Source organism: Oncorhynchus mykiss, chromosome 11 (genome assembly GCF_013265735.2).
Source record: "Oncorhynchus mykiss isolate Arlee chromosome 11, USDA_OmykA_1.1, whole genome shotgun sequence".
In the NCBI taxonomy this organism is placed as follows: domain Eukaryota; kingdom Metazoa; phylum Chordata; class Actinopteri; order Salmoniformes; family Salmonidae; genus Oncorhynchus; species Oncorhynchus mykiss.
In genome coordinates, this window is record NC_048575.1 from 80,818,576 (window position 1) to 80,836,075 (window position 17,500).

General features: G+C 42.4%; 1 protein-coding gene across 4 annotated transcripts in view; it reads right to left on the reverse strand.

Annotated features, from left to right (window-relative positions):
* wdfy3 (WD repeat and FYVE domain containing 3) overlaps positions 1–17,500 on the reverse strand; it is a 218,094-nt gene that overhangs the window by 40,679 nt on the left and 159,915 nt on the right. For all 4 annotated transcript variants that reach the window (XM_036936512.1, XM_036936513.1, XM_036936510.1 and 1 more), the window contains 6 exons: positions 12,581–12,741; positions 10,612–10,841; positions 9,544–9,653; positions 8,749–8,931; positions 5,591–5,748; positions 4,913–4,990 (listed from right to left, as the gene is read on the reverse strand). In XM_036936512.1, coding sequence (XP_036792407.1) covers positions 4,913–4,990; positions 5,591–5,748; positions 8,749–8,931; positions 9,544–9,653; positions 10,612–10,841; positions 12,581–12,741 — 920 coding nt within the window. The remainder of the gene's footprint in view (positions 1–4,912; positions 4,991–5,590; positions 5,749–8,748; positions 8,932–9,543; positions 9,654–10,611; positions 10,842–12,580; positions 12,742–17,500) is intronic.

Below are 17,500 nucleotides of genomic sequence, written 5' to 3' on the forward strand. Positions count from 1 at the left end.
AAAGAAATCACCTATTGGAAAGACACCACAAAAAATCTAAGTAAACTTAGTAAACTTGGCACTAAACAGACAGTACATGGTGGCAGACTATCTGACCACTGTGACTGATAGAAAACTGAGGAAAACATTGACTAGGTACAGACTCAGTGAGCACAGTCTGGCTATAGAGACCGGTCATCACAGACCAACCTGGCTGCCCAGAGAGGACAGTCTGGCTATAGAGACCGGTCGTCACAGACAAACCTGGCTGTCCAGAGAGGACAGTCTGGCTATAGAGACCGGTCATCACAGACAAACCTGGCTGCCCAGAGAGGACAGTCTGGCTATAGAGACCGGTCGTCACAGACAAACCTGGCTGCCCAGAGAGGACAGTCTGGCTATAGAGACCGGTCGTCACAGACAAACCTGGCTGCCCAGAGAGGACAGTCTGGCTATAGAGACCGGTCGTCACAGACAAACCTGGCTGCCCAGAGAGGACAGTCTGGCTATAGAGACCGGTCGTCACAGACAAACCTGGCTGCCCAGAGAGGACAGTCTGGCTATAGAGACCGGTCATCACAGACAAACCTGGCTGCCCAGAGAGGACAGTCTGGCTATAGAGACCGGTCGTCACAGACAAACCTGGCTGCCCAGAGAGGACAGTCTGGCTATAGAGACCGGTCGTCACAGCCAAACCTGGCTGCCCAGAGAGGACAGGCTGTGCTCACTCTGCTCCAGGGGAGAGGTAGACAGAGCTGCATTTCCTATTACACTGTGACAAATACTCAGAGAATACTCAGAGAAAGAGAATATTTCTTTCCCAAAATTATAATTCAATACAAAGAATTTGAAACTATAAAATATTAATTGGGTGAAAAGCCAAAATGTGCAGTTTTGGCAGCCAAATATGTGTCCTCCTGCCACAACCTGAGGGACAGCCAGTGAAAAGTGCAAAGTAATGTCGATAATATTTCCCATCTTGCTGCTGTCCTGAGGCTGTCCTGAGTCTCTCTCTCTCTCTCTCTCTCTCTCTCTCTCTCTCTCTCTCTCTCTCTCTCTCTCTCTCTCTCTCTCTCTCTCTCTCTCTCTCTCTCTCTCTCTCTCTCTCTCTCTCTGTCTCGCTCTCTCTCTGTCTCGCTCTCTCTCTGTCTCGCTCTCGCTCTCTCTCTGTCTATCTCTCCTTTCTCTTTCATACCAGGTCATGTGTCTTCTCAGTCATGTTGACACTGGTCCACTACCATTGCTTTAATGTATTGTTGTTCTCATTAATATTATTGTTGTAGTTGTTGTTAATGGTAATCCCATGTCCACTACTACTATTATTATTGCTGTTGGTCCCACCATTTATATATATATATATATATATATATTTCTTTCGATATGTATACTTTGACAATGTAAGGAATAATGTACTTTCAATTCAATTGACTTTATTGACATGGTGAGAGAGAGAGAGAGAGAGAGAGAGAGAGAGAGAGAGAGAGAGAGAGAGAGAGAGAGAGAGAGAGAGAGAGAGAGAGAGAGAGAGAGAGAGAGTGTACTGTGTGTTTAGGCAGAGTGTTATTACATGTGTCTGTCAGGTTCAGCATATAGAGATCTGATAAGACTTGTGTAGTGAGTACTGTAGTGTTAGAATGCAGTGAGTACTGTAGTGTTAGAATGCAGTGAGTACTGTAGTGTTAGACAATGTAGTGAGTACTGTAGTGTTAGACAATGTAGTGAGTACTGTAGTGTTAGACAATGCAGTGAGTACTGTAGTGTTAGAATGCAGTGAGTACTGTAGTGTTAGACAATGTAGTGAGTACTGTAGTGTTAGAATGCAGTGAATACTGTAGTGTTAGAATGCAGTGAGTACTGTAGTGTTAGACAACGTAGTGAGTACTGTAGTGTTAGACAATGTAGTGAGTACTGTAGTGTTAGACAATGTAGTGAGTACTGTAGTGTTAGACAATGTAGTGAGTACTGTAGTGTTAGACAATGTAGTGAGTACTGTAGTGTTAGAATGCAGTGAGTACTGTAGTGTTAGACAATGTAGTGAGTACTGTAGTGTTAGAATGCAGTGAGTACTGTAGTGTTAGACAATGTAGTGAGTACTGTAGTGTTAGACAATGTAGTGAGTACTGTAGTGTTAGACAATGCAGTGAGTACTGTAGTGTTAGAATGCAGTGAGTACTGTAGTGTTAGACAATGTAGTGAGTACTGTAGTGTTAGAATGCAGTGAATACTGTAGTGTTAGAATGCAGTGAGTACTGTAGTGTTAGACAACGTAGTGAGTACTGTAGTGTTAGACAATGTAGTGAGTACTGTAGTGTTAGACAATGTAGTGAGTACTGTAGTGTTAGACAATGTAGTGAGTACTGTAGTGTTAGACAATGTAGTGAGTACTGTAGTGTTAGAATGCAGTGAGTACTGTAGTGTTAGACAATGTAGTGAGTACTGTAGTGTTAGAATGCAGTGAGTACTGTAGTGTTAGACAATGTAGTGAGTACTGTAGTGTTAGAATGCAGTGAATACTGTACTGTTAGACAATGCAGTGAGTACTGTAGTGTTAGACAATGCAGTGAGTACTGTAGTGTTAGACAATGCAGTGAGTACTGTAGTGTTAGAATGCAGTGAGTACTGTAGTGTTAGACAATGTAGTGAGTACTGTAGTGTTAGAATGCAGTGAATACTGTAGTGTTAGAATGCAGTGAGTACTGTAGTGTTAGACAACGTAGTGAGTACTGTAGTGTTAGACAATGTAGTGAGTACTGTAGTGTTAGACAATGTAGTGAGTACTGTAGTGTTAGACAATGTAGTGAGTACTGTAGTGTTAGACAATGTAGTGAGTACTGTAGTGTTAGACAATGTAGTGAGTACTGTAGTGTTAGAATGCAGTGAGTACTGTTGTGTTAGAATGCAGTGAGTACTGTCGTGTTAGACAAAGCAGTGAGTACTGAAGTGTTAGAATGCAGTGAGTACTGTACTGTTAGACAATGCAGTGAGTACTGTAGTGTTAGACAATGCAGTGAGTACTGTAGTGTTAGACAATGCAGTGAGTACTGTAGTAGACAATGCAGTGAGTACTGTACTGTAGTAGACAATGCAGTGAGTACTGTACTGTAGTAGACAACACAGTGAGTACTGTAGTAGACAATGCAGTGAGCGCTGTACAGTAGTAGACAATGCAGTGAGTACTGTACTGTAGTAGACAATGCAGTGAGTACTGTACTGTAGTAGACAACACAGTGAGTACTGAAGTAGACAATGTAGTGAGTACTGTAGTGTTAGACAATGCAGTGAGTACTGTAGTGTTAGAATGCAGTGAGTACTGTAGTGTTAGACAATGTAGTGAGTACTGTAGTGTTAGAATGCAGTGAATACTGTAGTGTTAGAATGCAGTGAGTACTGTAGTGTTAGACAACGTAGTGAGTACTGTAGTGTTAGACAATGTAGTGAGTACTGTAGTGTTAGACAATGTAGTGAGTACTGTAGTGTTAGACAATGTAGTGAGTACTGTAGTGTTAGACAATGTAGTGAGTACTGTAGTGTTAGAATGCAGTGAGTACTGTAGTGTTAGACAATGTAGTGAGTACTGTAGTGTTAGAATGCAGTGAGTACTGTAGTGTTAGACAATGTAGTGAGTACTGTAGTGTTAGACAATGTAGTGAGTACTGTAGTGTTAGACAATGCAGTGAGTACTGTAGTGTTAGAATGCAGTGAATACTGTAGTGTTAGAATGCAGTGAGTACTGTAGTGTTAGACAACGTAGTGAGTACTGTAGTGTTAGACAATGTAGTGAGTACTGTAGTGTTAGACAATGTAGTGAGTACTGTAGTGTTAGACAATGTAGTGAGTACTGTAGTGTTAGACAATGTAGTGAGTACTGTAGTGTTAGACAATGTAGTGAGTACTGTAGTGTTAGACAATGTAGTGAGTACTGTAGTGTTAGAATGCAGTGAGTACTGTCGTGTTAGAATGCAGTGAGTACTGTCGTGTTAGACAAAGCAGTGAGTACTGAAGTGTTAGAATGCAGTGAGTACTGTACTGTTAGACAATGCAGTGAGTACTGTAGTGTTAGACAATGCAGTGAGTACTGTAGTGTTAGACAATGCAGTGAGTACTGTAGTAGACAATGCAGTGAGTACTGTACTGTAGTAGACAATGCAGTGAGTACTGTACTGTAGTAGACAATGCAGTGAGTACTGTACTGTAGTAGACAACACAGTGAGTACTGAAGTAGACAATGCAGTGAGTACTGTACAGTAGTAGAAAACGCAGTGAGTACTGTAGTGTAGTAGACAACACAGTGAGTACTGTAGTGTAGTAGACAAGGCAGTGAGTGCTGTAGTAGACAACACAGTGAGTACTGTAGTGTAGTAGACAACACAGTGAGTACTGTAGTGTAGTAGACAACGCAGTGAGTACTGTAGTGTAGTAGACAACACAGTGAGTACTGTAGTGTAGTAGACAACGCAGTGAGTACTGTACTGTAGTAGACAACGCAGTGAGTGCTGTAGTAGACAACACAGTGAGTACTGTAATAGACAACGCAGTGAGTACCGTAGTGTAGTAGACAACGCTGTGAGTACCGTAGTGTAGTAGACAACGCTGTGAGTACCATAGTGTAGTAGACAACGCCGTGAGTACCGTAGTGTAGTAGACAACGCTGTGAGTACCGTAGTGTAGTAGACAACGCCGTGAGTACCGTAGTGTAGTAGACAACGCTGTGAGTACCGTAGTGTAGTAGACAACGCTGTGAGTACCGTAGTGTAGTAGACAACACTGTGAGTACCATAGTGTAGTAGACAACGCCGTGAGTACCGTAGTGTAGTAGACAACGCTGTGAGTACCGTAGTGTGGTAGACAACGCTGTGAGTACCGTAGTGTAGTAGACAACGCTGTGAGTACCGTAGTGTGGTAGACAACGCTGTGAGTACCGTAGTGTTCTTACCTCCTGGTACTCTTTATACTGCATGGCCACCAGGTCCCTGACCACCGCTATGTGGGTGAACATCCACTGGAACGTCTCCTATTGGTGGAAGGAATTTACCTGGTTAGTGTTTATTTATTTGACCCTTTATTTTACCAGGTGAGTTGACTGAGAACACGTTCTCATTAACAGCAACGACTTGGGGAATAGTTACAGGGGGAGAGGAGGGGGAGATGAATGAGCCAATTGGAACCTGGGGATGATTAGGTGACCGTGATGGTTTGAGGGACAGTTTGGGTATTTAGCCAGGACACCAGGTGTTAACACCCCTACTCTTACGATAAGTGCCATGGGATCTTGAGTGTCCACAGAGACACGTCCCATCCGAAAGACGGCACCCTACACAGGGCAGTGTCCCCAATCACTACCCTGGGGCATTGGGATATTAATGTTTGAGATCAGAGGAAAGAGTGCCTCCTACTGGGACTCCAACACCACTTCCAGCAGCATCTGGTCTCCCATCCAGGGACCGACCAGGACCAACCCTGCTTAGCTTCAGAAGCAAGCCAGCAGTTGGGATGCAGGGTGGTATGCTGCTGGCTGCTGTGAGGTGAGTGTACATGCATGCATGAGTATGAATGCATGTTACGTGTGTGCTCTTGTGCGTGTCCGTGTCCGTGTGTGTGTGTGTGTGTGTACCTGTGCAGAAAGGTTGTTCTTGTTCAGGGAGTTTTCCTTCTTGTTGCGTCGCGCGCCGGTCAACTTGGACAGACCAAAACCACTACTGACCCGAGACAGCTTGGACTGGCTGGCCGGAGCCACCGACTCCCCTCTGCTAATACACTTCTTCTCATGGACTAGAGGAGAGAGAGGGGGGGAGGAAGGAGTAAAGAGGGAGGGAGAGAGAGAGGAGGGAAAGAGAGAGAGGGAGAAGTAAAGAGGGAGGGAGAGAGGAGGGAAAGAGAGAGAGAGAGAGAGAGAGAGGGGGAGAGGAAGGAGTAAATAGGGAGGGAGAGAGAGAGGAGGGAGAGAGAGAGAGAGAGAGAGAGAGAGGGAAAGAGAGGGAAATGGAGAGAGTGAGAAGTAAAGAGGGAGGGAAAGAGAGAGGGAGAGAGAGAGGAGAGAGAGAGAGAGAGAGAGAGAGAGAGAGAGAGAGGGGGAGAGAGAGGGGGAGAAGTAAAGAGGGAGGGAGAGAGGAGGGAAAGAGAGAGGGAGAGAGAGAGGGGGAGAGGAAGGAGTAAAGAGGGAGGGAGGGAGAGAGAGAGGAGGGAGAGAGAGAGAGAGAGAGAAGGGGAGAAAGAGAGGAAGGAGTAAAGAGGGGGGGAAAGAGGAGGGAAAGAGAGAGAGGGATAGAGAGAGAGAGAGAGAGAGAGAGAGAGAGAGAGAGAGAGAAAGAGAAGGAGAGGAAGGAGTAAAGAGGGGGGGGAGAAACAGAGGGACATAGAAACAGAGACAAACAAGAGAAAGGAACAGAGGTTATCCAACAGTCTTCCAGTGTGCTGGCGGCTCCGGTCCTAACTTGGCTTTCTCTGCTCTACAAAAACCACATGGTAAAGCTGATTATGTCCCAATATCCCCCTGACCACTAAACAGTCTGTACGGTGTTAAAATGACCTTTCTGACGTAATACCAAACAATAGACTACAGAGTCAGTGTGTACAACGCATTCAGAAAGTATTCAGACCCCTTCCCCTTTTTCCACATTACGTTACAGCCTCATTATAACATTTTATTAAATAGAAATTGTTCCTCATCAATCTACACACAATTCCCCATAATGATGAAGTGAGAACAGGTTTTTAGAAATGTTTGCAAATTTATTACAAATAAAAAAAACTGAAATGCATAAATATAGTTACATAAATATTCAGACCCTTGGCTATGAAACTAGAAATTGAGCTCAGGTGCATCCTGTTTCCATTGATCATCCTTGAGATGTTTCCACAACTTGATTGGAGTCCACCTGTGCTAAATTAAATTTATTGGACGTGATTTGGAAAGGCACACACCTGTTTATATAAGGTCCCACAGTTGACAGTGCATGTCAGAGCGAAAACCAAGCCATGAGGTCGAAGGAATTGTCCGTAGAGCTCAGAGACAGGATTGTGTTGAGGCACAGATCTGGGGAAGGGTACCAAACATTTCTGCAGCATTGAAGGTCTCCAAGAACACAGTGGCCTCCATTATTCTTAAATTGAAGAAGTTTGGAACCATCAACACTCTTTCAAGAGCTGACCGCCTGGCCAAACCGAGCAATCGGGGGAGAAGGTCCTTGGTCAGGGAGGTGACCAAGAACCAGATGGTCACCCTGACAGAGCTCCAGGGTTCCTCTGTGGAAATGGGAGAACCTTCCAGAAGGACAACCATCTCTGCAGCACTCTACCAATCAGGCCTTTATGGTAGAATGGCCAGATGGAAGCCACTCCTCAGTAAAAGGAACATGAGAGCCCGCTTGGAGTTTGCCAAAAGGCACCTCAAGGACTCTCAGACCATGAGAAACAAAATTCTCTGGTCTGATGAAACCAAGATTGAACTATTTGGCCTGAATGCCAAGCGTCACGTCTATAGGAAACCTGGCATCATCCCTACGGTGAAGCATGGTGGTGGCAGCATCATGCTTAGGGGATGTTTTTCAGACTTGAGGCTGTAATCGTTGCCAAAGGTGATTCAACAAAGTACTGAGTAAAGAGTTTGAAATACTTACGTAAATGTAACATTCCCATTTTTTTTTTTTTTTAATACATTTGCAAACATTTTCAAAAACCTTGTCATTATGGGGTATTGTGATGTCATTATGGGGTATTGTGATGTCATTATGGGGTATTGTGATGTCATTATGGGGTATTGGGATGTCATTATGGGGTATTGTGATGTCATTATGGGGTATTGCGATGTTATTATGGGGTATTGCGATGTTATTATGGGGTATTGCGATGTCATTATGGGGTATTGCGATGTCATTATGGGGTACTGCGATGTCATTATGGGGTATTGCGATGTCATTATGGGGTATTGCGATGTTATTATGGGGTATTGCGATGTCATTATGGGGTATTGCGATGTCATTATGGGGTATTGCGATGTCATTATGGGGTATTGCGATGTGGGGTATTGTGATGTCATTATGGGGTATTGTGATGTCATTATGGGGTATTGTGATGTCATTATGGGGTATTGTGATGGCATTATGGGGTATTGCGATGTCATTATGGGGTATTGCGATGTCATTATGGGGTATTGTGATGTCATTATGGGGTATTGCGATGGCATTATGGGGTATTGCGATGGCATTATGGGGTATTGCGATGTCATTATGGGGTATTGTGATGTCATTATGGGGTATTGTGATGTCATTATGGGGTACTGCGATGTCATTATGGGGTATTGTGATGTCATTATGGGGTATTGTGATGTCATTATGGGGTATTGCGATGTTATTATGGGGTATTGCGATGTCATTATGGGGTATTGCGATGTTATTATGGGGTATTGTGATGTCATTATGGGATATTGTGATGTTATTATGGGGTATTGTGATGTCATTATGGGGTATTGTGATGTCATTATGGGGTATTGTGATGTCATTATGGGGTATTGTGATGTCATTATGGGGTATTGTGATGTCATTAAGGGGTATTGTGATGTCATTATGGGGTATTGTGATGTCATTATGGGGTATTGTGTGTAGATTGATGAAGGGAAAAAAAACTATTGAATCCATTTTAGAATGATGCTGTAACAACAAAATGTGGTAAAAGTCATTGAGTCTGAATACTATTTGAATACACAGTATGTGTTTGTGTTTTCGTCTCTGTGTGTGGGTGTCCGTCTGTCTAGATGTGTGTGTCTTTTCTCACCCAGGTGGTTCTGCCAGCTCTTCAGGGCAGGTTCCTCCAGGGCAGGCCGAGCGGTGCTGATATCTACATGTCCTCTGTCGTTGGTGGGGAGGGACACCTTAAAGATGTCCTCCAACATGGGTCTTTTACTGTGCATCAGCTCTGTCCACACACGGTTTACTGCCTTCAGCAGCAGCTGGCGACCTGGGGGACAGACAGGACAGGAGTTAGGGACACACGGTTTACTGTCTTCAGCAGCAGCTGGCGACCTGGGGGACAGACAGGACAGGAGTTAGGGACACACGGTTTACTGTCTTCAGCAGCAGCTGGCGACCTGGGGGACAGGACAGGAGTTAGGGACACACGGTTTACTGTCTTCAGCAGCAGCTGGCCACCTGGGGGACAGACAGGACAGGACAGGAGTTAGGGACACACGGTTTACGGTCTTCAGCAGCAGCTGGCGACCTGGGGGACAGGACAGGAGTTAGGGACACACGGTTTACTGTCTTCAGCAGCAGCTGGCGACCTGGGGGACAGGACAGGAGTTAGGGACACACGGTTTACTGTCTTCAGCAGCAGCTGGCGACCTGGGAGACAGGACAGGAGTTAGGGACACACGGTTTACTGTCTTCAGCAGCAGCTGGCGACCTGGGGGACAGGACAGGAGTTAGGGACACACGGTTTACTGCCTTCAGCAGCTGCTGGCGACCTGGGAGACAGGACAGGAGTTAGGAACACACACACACACAGAGAAACACACTTTGAAAGAGAGACAGACAGAAAGGCAGGCAGACAGACAGTCAGACGTTATGTTACCTTCGCTAACTTCCTGGCTGTGTCTGTTATCAGGTCCATTCTCAGCGGGCATCATGACGTGCCAGGTGGTCATACGAGCCTCTGCCTCCAAACCAAAACCCTCCACACTACTGCACATAGAGAGAGAGAGCGAGAGAGAGACAGAGAGCGAGAGCGAGAGAAGTAGGGAGGGGAGAGACAGAGGAGTGAGACAGAAGGAGAGAGAAAGAGCGAGAGAGAAAGAGCGAGAGAGAAAGAGTGAGAGAGAAAGAGTGAGAGAGAAAGAGTGAGAGAGAAAGAGAGAGTGAGAGAAAGAGAGAAAGAGAGAGACAAGAGGAGAAAGGAAGAGAGAGACAGAAAGAAGAGGAGAGGAGAGAGAAAGAGAGCGGGACAGGAGAGGAGAGAGACAGAGAGCGAGAAGTAGGGAGGGGAGAGGAGGAGGGAGACAGAGGAGAGAGAGAGAAAGAGAGAGAAAGAAAGAGAGAGAAAGAGAGAGACAAGAGGAGAGAGGAAGAGAGAGACAGAGAAAGAAGAGGAGAGGAGAGAGAAAGAGAGCGGGACAGGAGAGGAGAGAGTCAGCCAGCAGGACTAAGCTAACTGCAATTTTTGCATCCTGTTGTCATTCGATTAGCCAGCTCAACACTTCATAAGACCTCAAACTCACTGATCAGGACACACAGCTGCTATAAATGTCTCGAGCAATGCAATGAATTCAAGAATGCATGAAGAAGCAAGACGATAACTAAGTAAGCTAGCTAGCTAGCTAAAACAGACAGACACACAAACCCACCTCCAGTCCCAGAACCACCTCCAGTCCCAGAACCACCTCCAGACCCAGACCCACCTCCAGTCCCAGACCCACCTCCAGTCCCAGACCCACCTCCAGTCCCAGACTCACCTCCAGTCCCAGACCCACCTCCAGTCCCAGACCCACCTCCAGTCCCAGACCCACCTCCAGTCCCAGACCCACCTCCAGTCCCAGACCCACCTCCAGACCCAGACCCACCTCCAGTCCCAGACCCACCTCCAGTCCCAGACCAGTCCCAGACCTACCTCCAGTCCCAGACCCACCTCCAGTCCCAGACCTACCTCCCAACGTGCAGGTTGATGAAGCAGTGAGCCAGACAGGCTACAAACTCCTGGTCGTGGTTGCCCGGTCCCAGTACCAGGTTACGGTTGACGGTCAACACCCGTAGAGAGTCCAGCAGAGCTACCTGCTGAGGTACGGTCTTGTGAGGTCGAGACAGCTGGTACAGGACCGTACGGTTCAGACAGTGGTAGAGAGAGTCCAGAGACAGACTCTGCGACCTCCTCTTGGACTGGAAACGTGAGAAAAGAGAGGTGGAACATTTTTTAAGAAAGACTTGTCTTATGATCTATGGTCTGCGATGCCCGAGAGGTGGTTTTTAGAAAGGGACTTTCTTCTCCAGAGAGTTGATTGGGGTTAAGACATCCTACCGTAGGGTTGGCGGAGTGTGTAAACAATAGTCCTGTTTTATAACAGCCAATGGATTCCGAGGACTGATTAAGTATGTGTTTGAAATCTGACTAAATCCTCTTGTTTCAAAGCAGTACCACTCCAGACATGCACATTGCTGGCCTACATTCACGTATAAATCACACGGCTGTGTTTCACCTAAAGCTCTATTGGTTCAGTTGAGTAAGTCTGGGAGAGACGTGAAGGTTGGCTTGTTGATTCAATTAACTCATTCATTTGCTGGTTAGTTGAGTCAAACCCAGTACTGTACTGCTGTAAATCAGACTGTTTCTGAGTACTGTACGGCTGTAAATCAGACTGTTTCTGAGTACTGTATGGCTGTAAATCACTGTTTCTGAGTACTATACTGATGTGATAGACTGTTTGAGTACTGTACTGCTGTAAATCAGACTGTTTCTGATTACGTTACTGCTGTAAATCAGACTGTTTCTGATTACTGTACTGCTGTAAATCAGACTGTTTCTGAGTACTGTACTGCTGTAAATCAGACTGTTTCTGAGTACTGCGGTAAATCAGACTGTTTCTGAGTACTGCTGTAAATCAGACTGTTTCTGAGTACTGAGGTGCTGTAAATCAGACTGTTTCTGAGTACTGTAAATCAGACTGTTTCTGAGTACTGTAGTGCTATAAATCAGACTGTTTCCAGTCCTGGGACACCCACACACAGGAACTGCATATGTTGTATTTCTATACACAGTGTCTTCATAATGTATTCACAAAATTTAACTAACGTAATATAACTAATATAATATAACTAATGTAATATAACTAATATAATATAACTAATATAATATAACTAATATAATATAACTAATATAATATAACTAATATAATATAACTAATGTAATATAACTAATATAATATAACTAGTGTAATATAACCAATGTAATATAACTAATATAAGATAACTAATGTAATGTAAATAATGTAAGATAACTAATGTAATATAACTACTGTAATGTAACTAATGTAATGTAACTAATGTAATATAACTACTGTAATGTAACTACTGTAATGTAACTACTGTAATGTAACTACTGTAATATAACTAATGTAATATAACTAATGTAATGTAACTAATGTAATATAACTACTGTAATGTAACTACTGTAATGTAACTACTGTAATATAACTACTGTAATGTAACTACTGTAATATAACTACTGTAATGTAACTACTGTAATGTAACTACTGTAATGTAACTACTGTAATATAACTAATGTAATATAACTAATGTAATGTAACTAATGTAATATAACTACTGTAATGTAACTACTGTAATGTAACTACTGTAATGTAACTACTGTAATGTAACTACTGTAATATAACTAATGTAATGTAACTAATGTAATGTAACTAATATAAGATAACTAATGTAATATAACTAATGTAATGTAAATAATGTAATGTAACTAATGTAATATAACTAATGTAATGTAAATAATGTACGCTTGTATGTGCGCGCTCCATCAGGACAATTCATGCCCGTCCCCGTTTCAGCATGTGCCAGACCTGGAATGAATCAGATATTGAAGAAACCCTGGTCTAGGTCGTCCTCACCTGTCCTATAAGCTGCACTATAAACTCCACCACCATCTTGGACTCCTTGTTGAACATGCCCTGCCACAGCTTGTCCACCACGCGCTGTGTGAAGTAGAACACGTTGTTCACCAGCACCTGGTAGCTCCCTCCAATGGTGATGGGCAAGGATGCATCCTCACCTGGTAGGAGAAGTGGAGGGGGGGGGGGGACATTTGGTTAGGAAATGGAAATGTCTGTACGAGAGGCACAGGGGTGAGAGCAGCAGCCCCTCGGTTCCCCAGGCGTGTTTTAACCATCAATCGTCTGGCTGCTGCTCTGCCTCTCTAACACAACTACCTGCTTCCTCTCGTGAATGATCACTTGATGTTTTCTCTAAAAGTAGGTCAGTACCTAGGAGGATGTGTGTGTGTGTGTGTGTGTGTGTGTGTATATCTAGAAGGACGTCAGCAACCAGTAGGGGGGTGTGTGTGTGTGTGTATTTATGAGGACGTCAGCAACCAGTAGGGGTGTGTGTGTGTGTGTGTGTGTGTGTGTGTGTGTGTGCGCGTCTTCTTCTTCTGCTGGTAATATGGGGGAGTGTAAACAGGATGGTTGATTACCGCCACCTGCTGGTTGGTTGAGACTGGGACAAGGATCTTACTGTTCATATTACAGACTGGAGACCAGAGGTAGTTAGATGGGTATATTATAGACTGGAGACCAGAGGTAGTTAGAATAGTATATTATAGACTGGAGACCTGAGGTAGTTAGATGGGTATATTATAGACTGGAGACCAGAGGTAGTTAGAATAGTATATTATAGACTGGAGACCAGAGGTAGTTAGATGGGTATATTATAGACTGGAGACCAGAGGTAGTTAGAATAGTATATTATAGACTGGAGACCAGAGGTAGTTAGAATAGTATATTATAGAATGGAGACCAGAGGTAGTTAGAATAGTATATTATAGACTGGAGACCAGAGGTGGTTAGAATAGTATATTATAGACTGGAGACCAGAGGTAGTTAGAATAGTATATTATAGACTGGAGACCAGAGGTAGTTAGAATATTATATTATAGACTGGAGACCAGAGGTAGTTAGAATAGTATATTATAGACTGGAGACCAGAGGTAGTTAGAATAGTATATTATAGAATGGAGACCAGAGGTAGTTAAAATAGTATATTATAGAATGGAGACCAGAGGTAGTTAGAATAGTATAGACTGGAGACCAGAGGTAGTTAGAATAGTATATTATAGAATGGAGACCAGAGGTAGTTAGAATAGTATATTATAGACTGGAGACCAGAGGTAGTTAGAATATTATATTATAGACTGGAGACCAGAGGTAGTTAGAATAGTATATTATAGACTGGAGACCAGAGGTGGTTAGAATATTATATTATAGACTGGAGACCAGAGGTAGTTAGAATAGTATATTATAGAATGGAGACCAGAGGTAGTTAGAATAGTATATTATAGAATGGAGACCAGAGGTGGTTAGATGGGTATATTATAGACTGGAGACCAGAGGTAGTTAGAATAGTATATTATAGACTGGAGACCAGAGGTAGTTAGAATAGTATATTATAGACTGGAGACCAGAGGTAGTTAGATGGGTATATTATAGACTGGAGACCAGAGGTAGTTAGATGGGTATATTATAGACTGGAGACCAGAGGTAGTTAGAATAGTATATTATAGACTGGAGACCAGAGGTAGTTAGAATAGTATATTATAGACTGGAGACCAGAGGTAGTTAGAATAGTATATTATAGACTGGAGACCAGAGGTAGTTAGAATAGTATATTATAGACTGGAGACCAGAGGCAGTTAGAATAGTACATTATAGACTGGAGACCAGAGGTAGTTAGATGGGTATATTATAGACTGGAGACCAGAGGTAGTTAGATGGGTATATTATAGACTGGAGACCAGAGGTAGTTAGAATAGTATATTATAGACTGGAGACCAGAGGTAGTTAGAATAGTATATTATAGACTGGAGACCAGAGGTAGTTAGAATAGTATATTATAGACTGGAGACCAGAGGTAGTTAGAATAGTATATTATAGACTGGAGACCAGAGGTAGTTAGAATAGTATATTATAGACTGGAGACCAGAGGCAGTTAGAATAGTACATTATAGACTGGAGACCAGAGGTAGTTAGATGGGTATATTATAGACTGGAGACCAGAGGTAGTTAGAATAGTATATTATAGACTGGAGACCAGAGGTAGTTAGAATAGTATATTATAGACTGGAGACCAGAGGTAGTTAGAATAGTATATTATAGAATGGAGACCAGAGGTAGTTAGATTAGTATATTAAAGACTGGAGACCAGAGGTAGTTAGAATAGTATATTATAGACTGTATACTACAGGTAGTTAGAATAGTATATTATAGACTGGAGACCAGAGGTAGTTAGATGGGTATATTATAGAATGGAGACCAGAGGTAGTTAGAATAGTATATTATAGACTGGAGACCAGAGGTAGTTAGAATAGTATATTATAGACTGGAGACCAGAGGTAGTTAGAATAGTATATTATAGACTGGAGACCAGAGGTAGTTAGAATAGTATATTATAGACTGGAGACCAGAGGTAGTTAGATGGGTATATTATAGACTGGAGACCAGAGGTGGTTAGATGGGTATATTATAGACTGGAGACTACAGGTGGTTAGATGGGTATATTATAGACTGGAGACCAGAGGTAGTTAGATGGGTATATTATAGACTGTATACTACAGGTGGGTTAGAATAGTATATTATAGACTGGAGACCAGAGGTAGTTAGAATAGTATATTATAGACTGTAGACCAGAGGTAGTTAGATGGGTATATTATAGACTGGAGACCGGAGGTAGTTAGATGGGTATATTATAGACTGGAGACCGGAGGTAGTTAGAATAGTATATTATAGACTGGAGACCAGAGGTAGTTAGATGGGTATATTATAGACTGGAGACCAGAGGTAGTTAGAATAGTATATTATAGAATGGAGACCAGAGGTAGTTAGAATAGTATAGACTGGAGACCAGAGGTAGTTAGAATAGTATATTATAGAATGGAGACCAGAGGTAGTTAGAATAGTATATTATAGACTGTAGACCAGAGGTAGTTAGATGGGTATATTATAGACTGGAGACCGGAGGTAGTTAGATGGGTATATTATAGACTGGAGACCGGAGGTAGTTAGAATAGTATATTATAGACTGGAGACCAGAGGTAGTTAGATGGGTATATTATAGACTGGAGACCAGAGGTAGTTAGAATATTATATTATAGACTGGAGACCAGAGGTAGTTAGAATAGTATATTATAGACTGGAGACCAGAGGTAGTTAGAATAGTATATTATAGAATGGAGACCAGAGGTAGTTAGAATATTATATTATAGACTGGAGACCAGAGGTAGTTAGAATATTATATTATAGACTGGAGACCAGAGGTAGTTAGAATAGTATATTATAGACTGGAGACCAGAGGTGGTTAGAATATTATATTATAGACTGGAGACCAGAGGTAGTTAGAATATTATATTATAGACTGGAGACCAGAGGTAGTTAGAATAGTATATTATAGACTGGAGACCAGAGGTAGTTAGAATAGTATATTATAGAATGGAGACCAGAGGTAGTTAGAATATTATATTATAGACTGGAGACCAGAGGTAGTTAGAATATTATATTATAGACTGGAGACCAGAGGTAGTTAGAATAGTATATTATAGACTGGAGACCAGAGGTGGTTAGAATATTATATTATAGACTGGAGACCAGAGGTAGTTAGAATAGTATATTATAGAATGGAGACCAGAGGTAGTTAGAATAGTATATTATAGAATGGAGACCAGAGGTGGTTAGATGGGTATATTATAGACTGGAGACCAGAGGTAGTTAGAATAGTATATTATAGACTGGAGACCAGAGGTAGTTAGAATAGTATATTATAGACTGGAGACCAGAGGTAGTTAGATGGGTATATTATAGACTGGAGACCAGAGGTAGTTAGATGGGTATATTATAGACTGGAGACCAGAGGTAGTTAGAATAGTATATTATAGACTGGAGACCAGAGGTAGTTAGAATAGTATATTATAGACTGGAGACCAGAGGTAGTTAGAATAGTATATTATAGACTGGAGACCAGAGGTAGTTAGAATAGTATATTATAGACTGGAGACCAGAGGCAGTTAGAATAGTACATTATAGACTGGAGACCAGAGGTAGTTAGATGGGTATATTATAGACTGGAGACCAGAGGTAGTTAGAATAGTATATTATAGACTGGAGACCAGAGGTAGTTAGAATAGTATATTATAGACTGGAGACCAGAGGTAGTTAGATGGGTATATTATAGACTGGAGACCAGAGGTAGTTAGATGGGTATATTATAGACTGGAGACCAGAGGTAGTTAGAATAGTATATTATAGACTGGAGACCAGAGGTAGTTAGAACAGTATATTATAGACTGGAGACCAGAGGTAGTTAGAATAGTATATTATAGACTGGAGACCAGAGGTAGTTAGAATAGTATATTATAGACTGGAGACCAGAGGCAGTTAGAATAGTACATTATAGACTGGAGACCAGAGGTAGTTAGATGGGTATATTATAGACTGGAGACCAGAGGTAGTTAGAATAGTATATTATAGACTGGAGACCAGAGGTAGTTAGAATAGTATATTATAGACTGGAGACCAGAGGTAGTTAGAATAGTATATTATAGAATGGAGACCAGAGGTAGTTAGAATAGTATATTATAGACTGGAGACCAGAGGTAGTTAGAATAGTATATTATAGACTGTATACTACAGGTAGTTAGAATAGTATATTATAGACTGGAGACCAGAGGTAGTTAGATGGGTATATTATAGAATGGAGACCAGAGGTAGTTAGAATAGTATATTATAGACTGGAGACCAGAGGTAGTTAGAATAGTATATTATAGA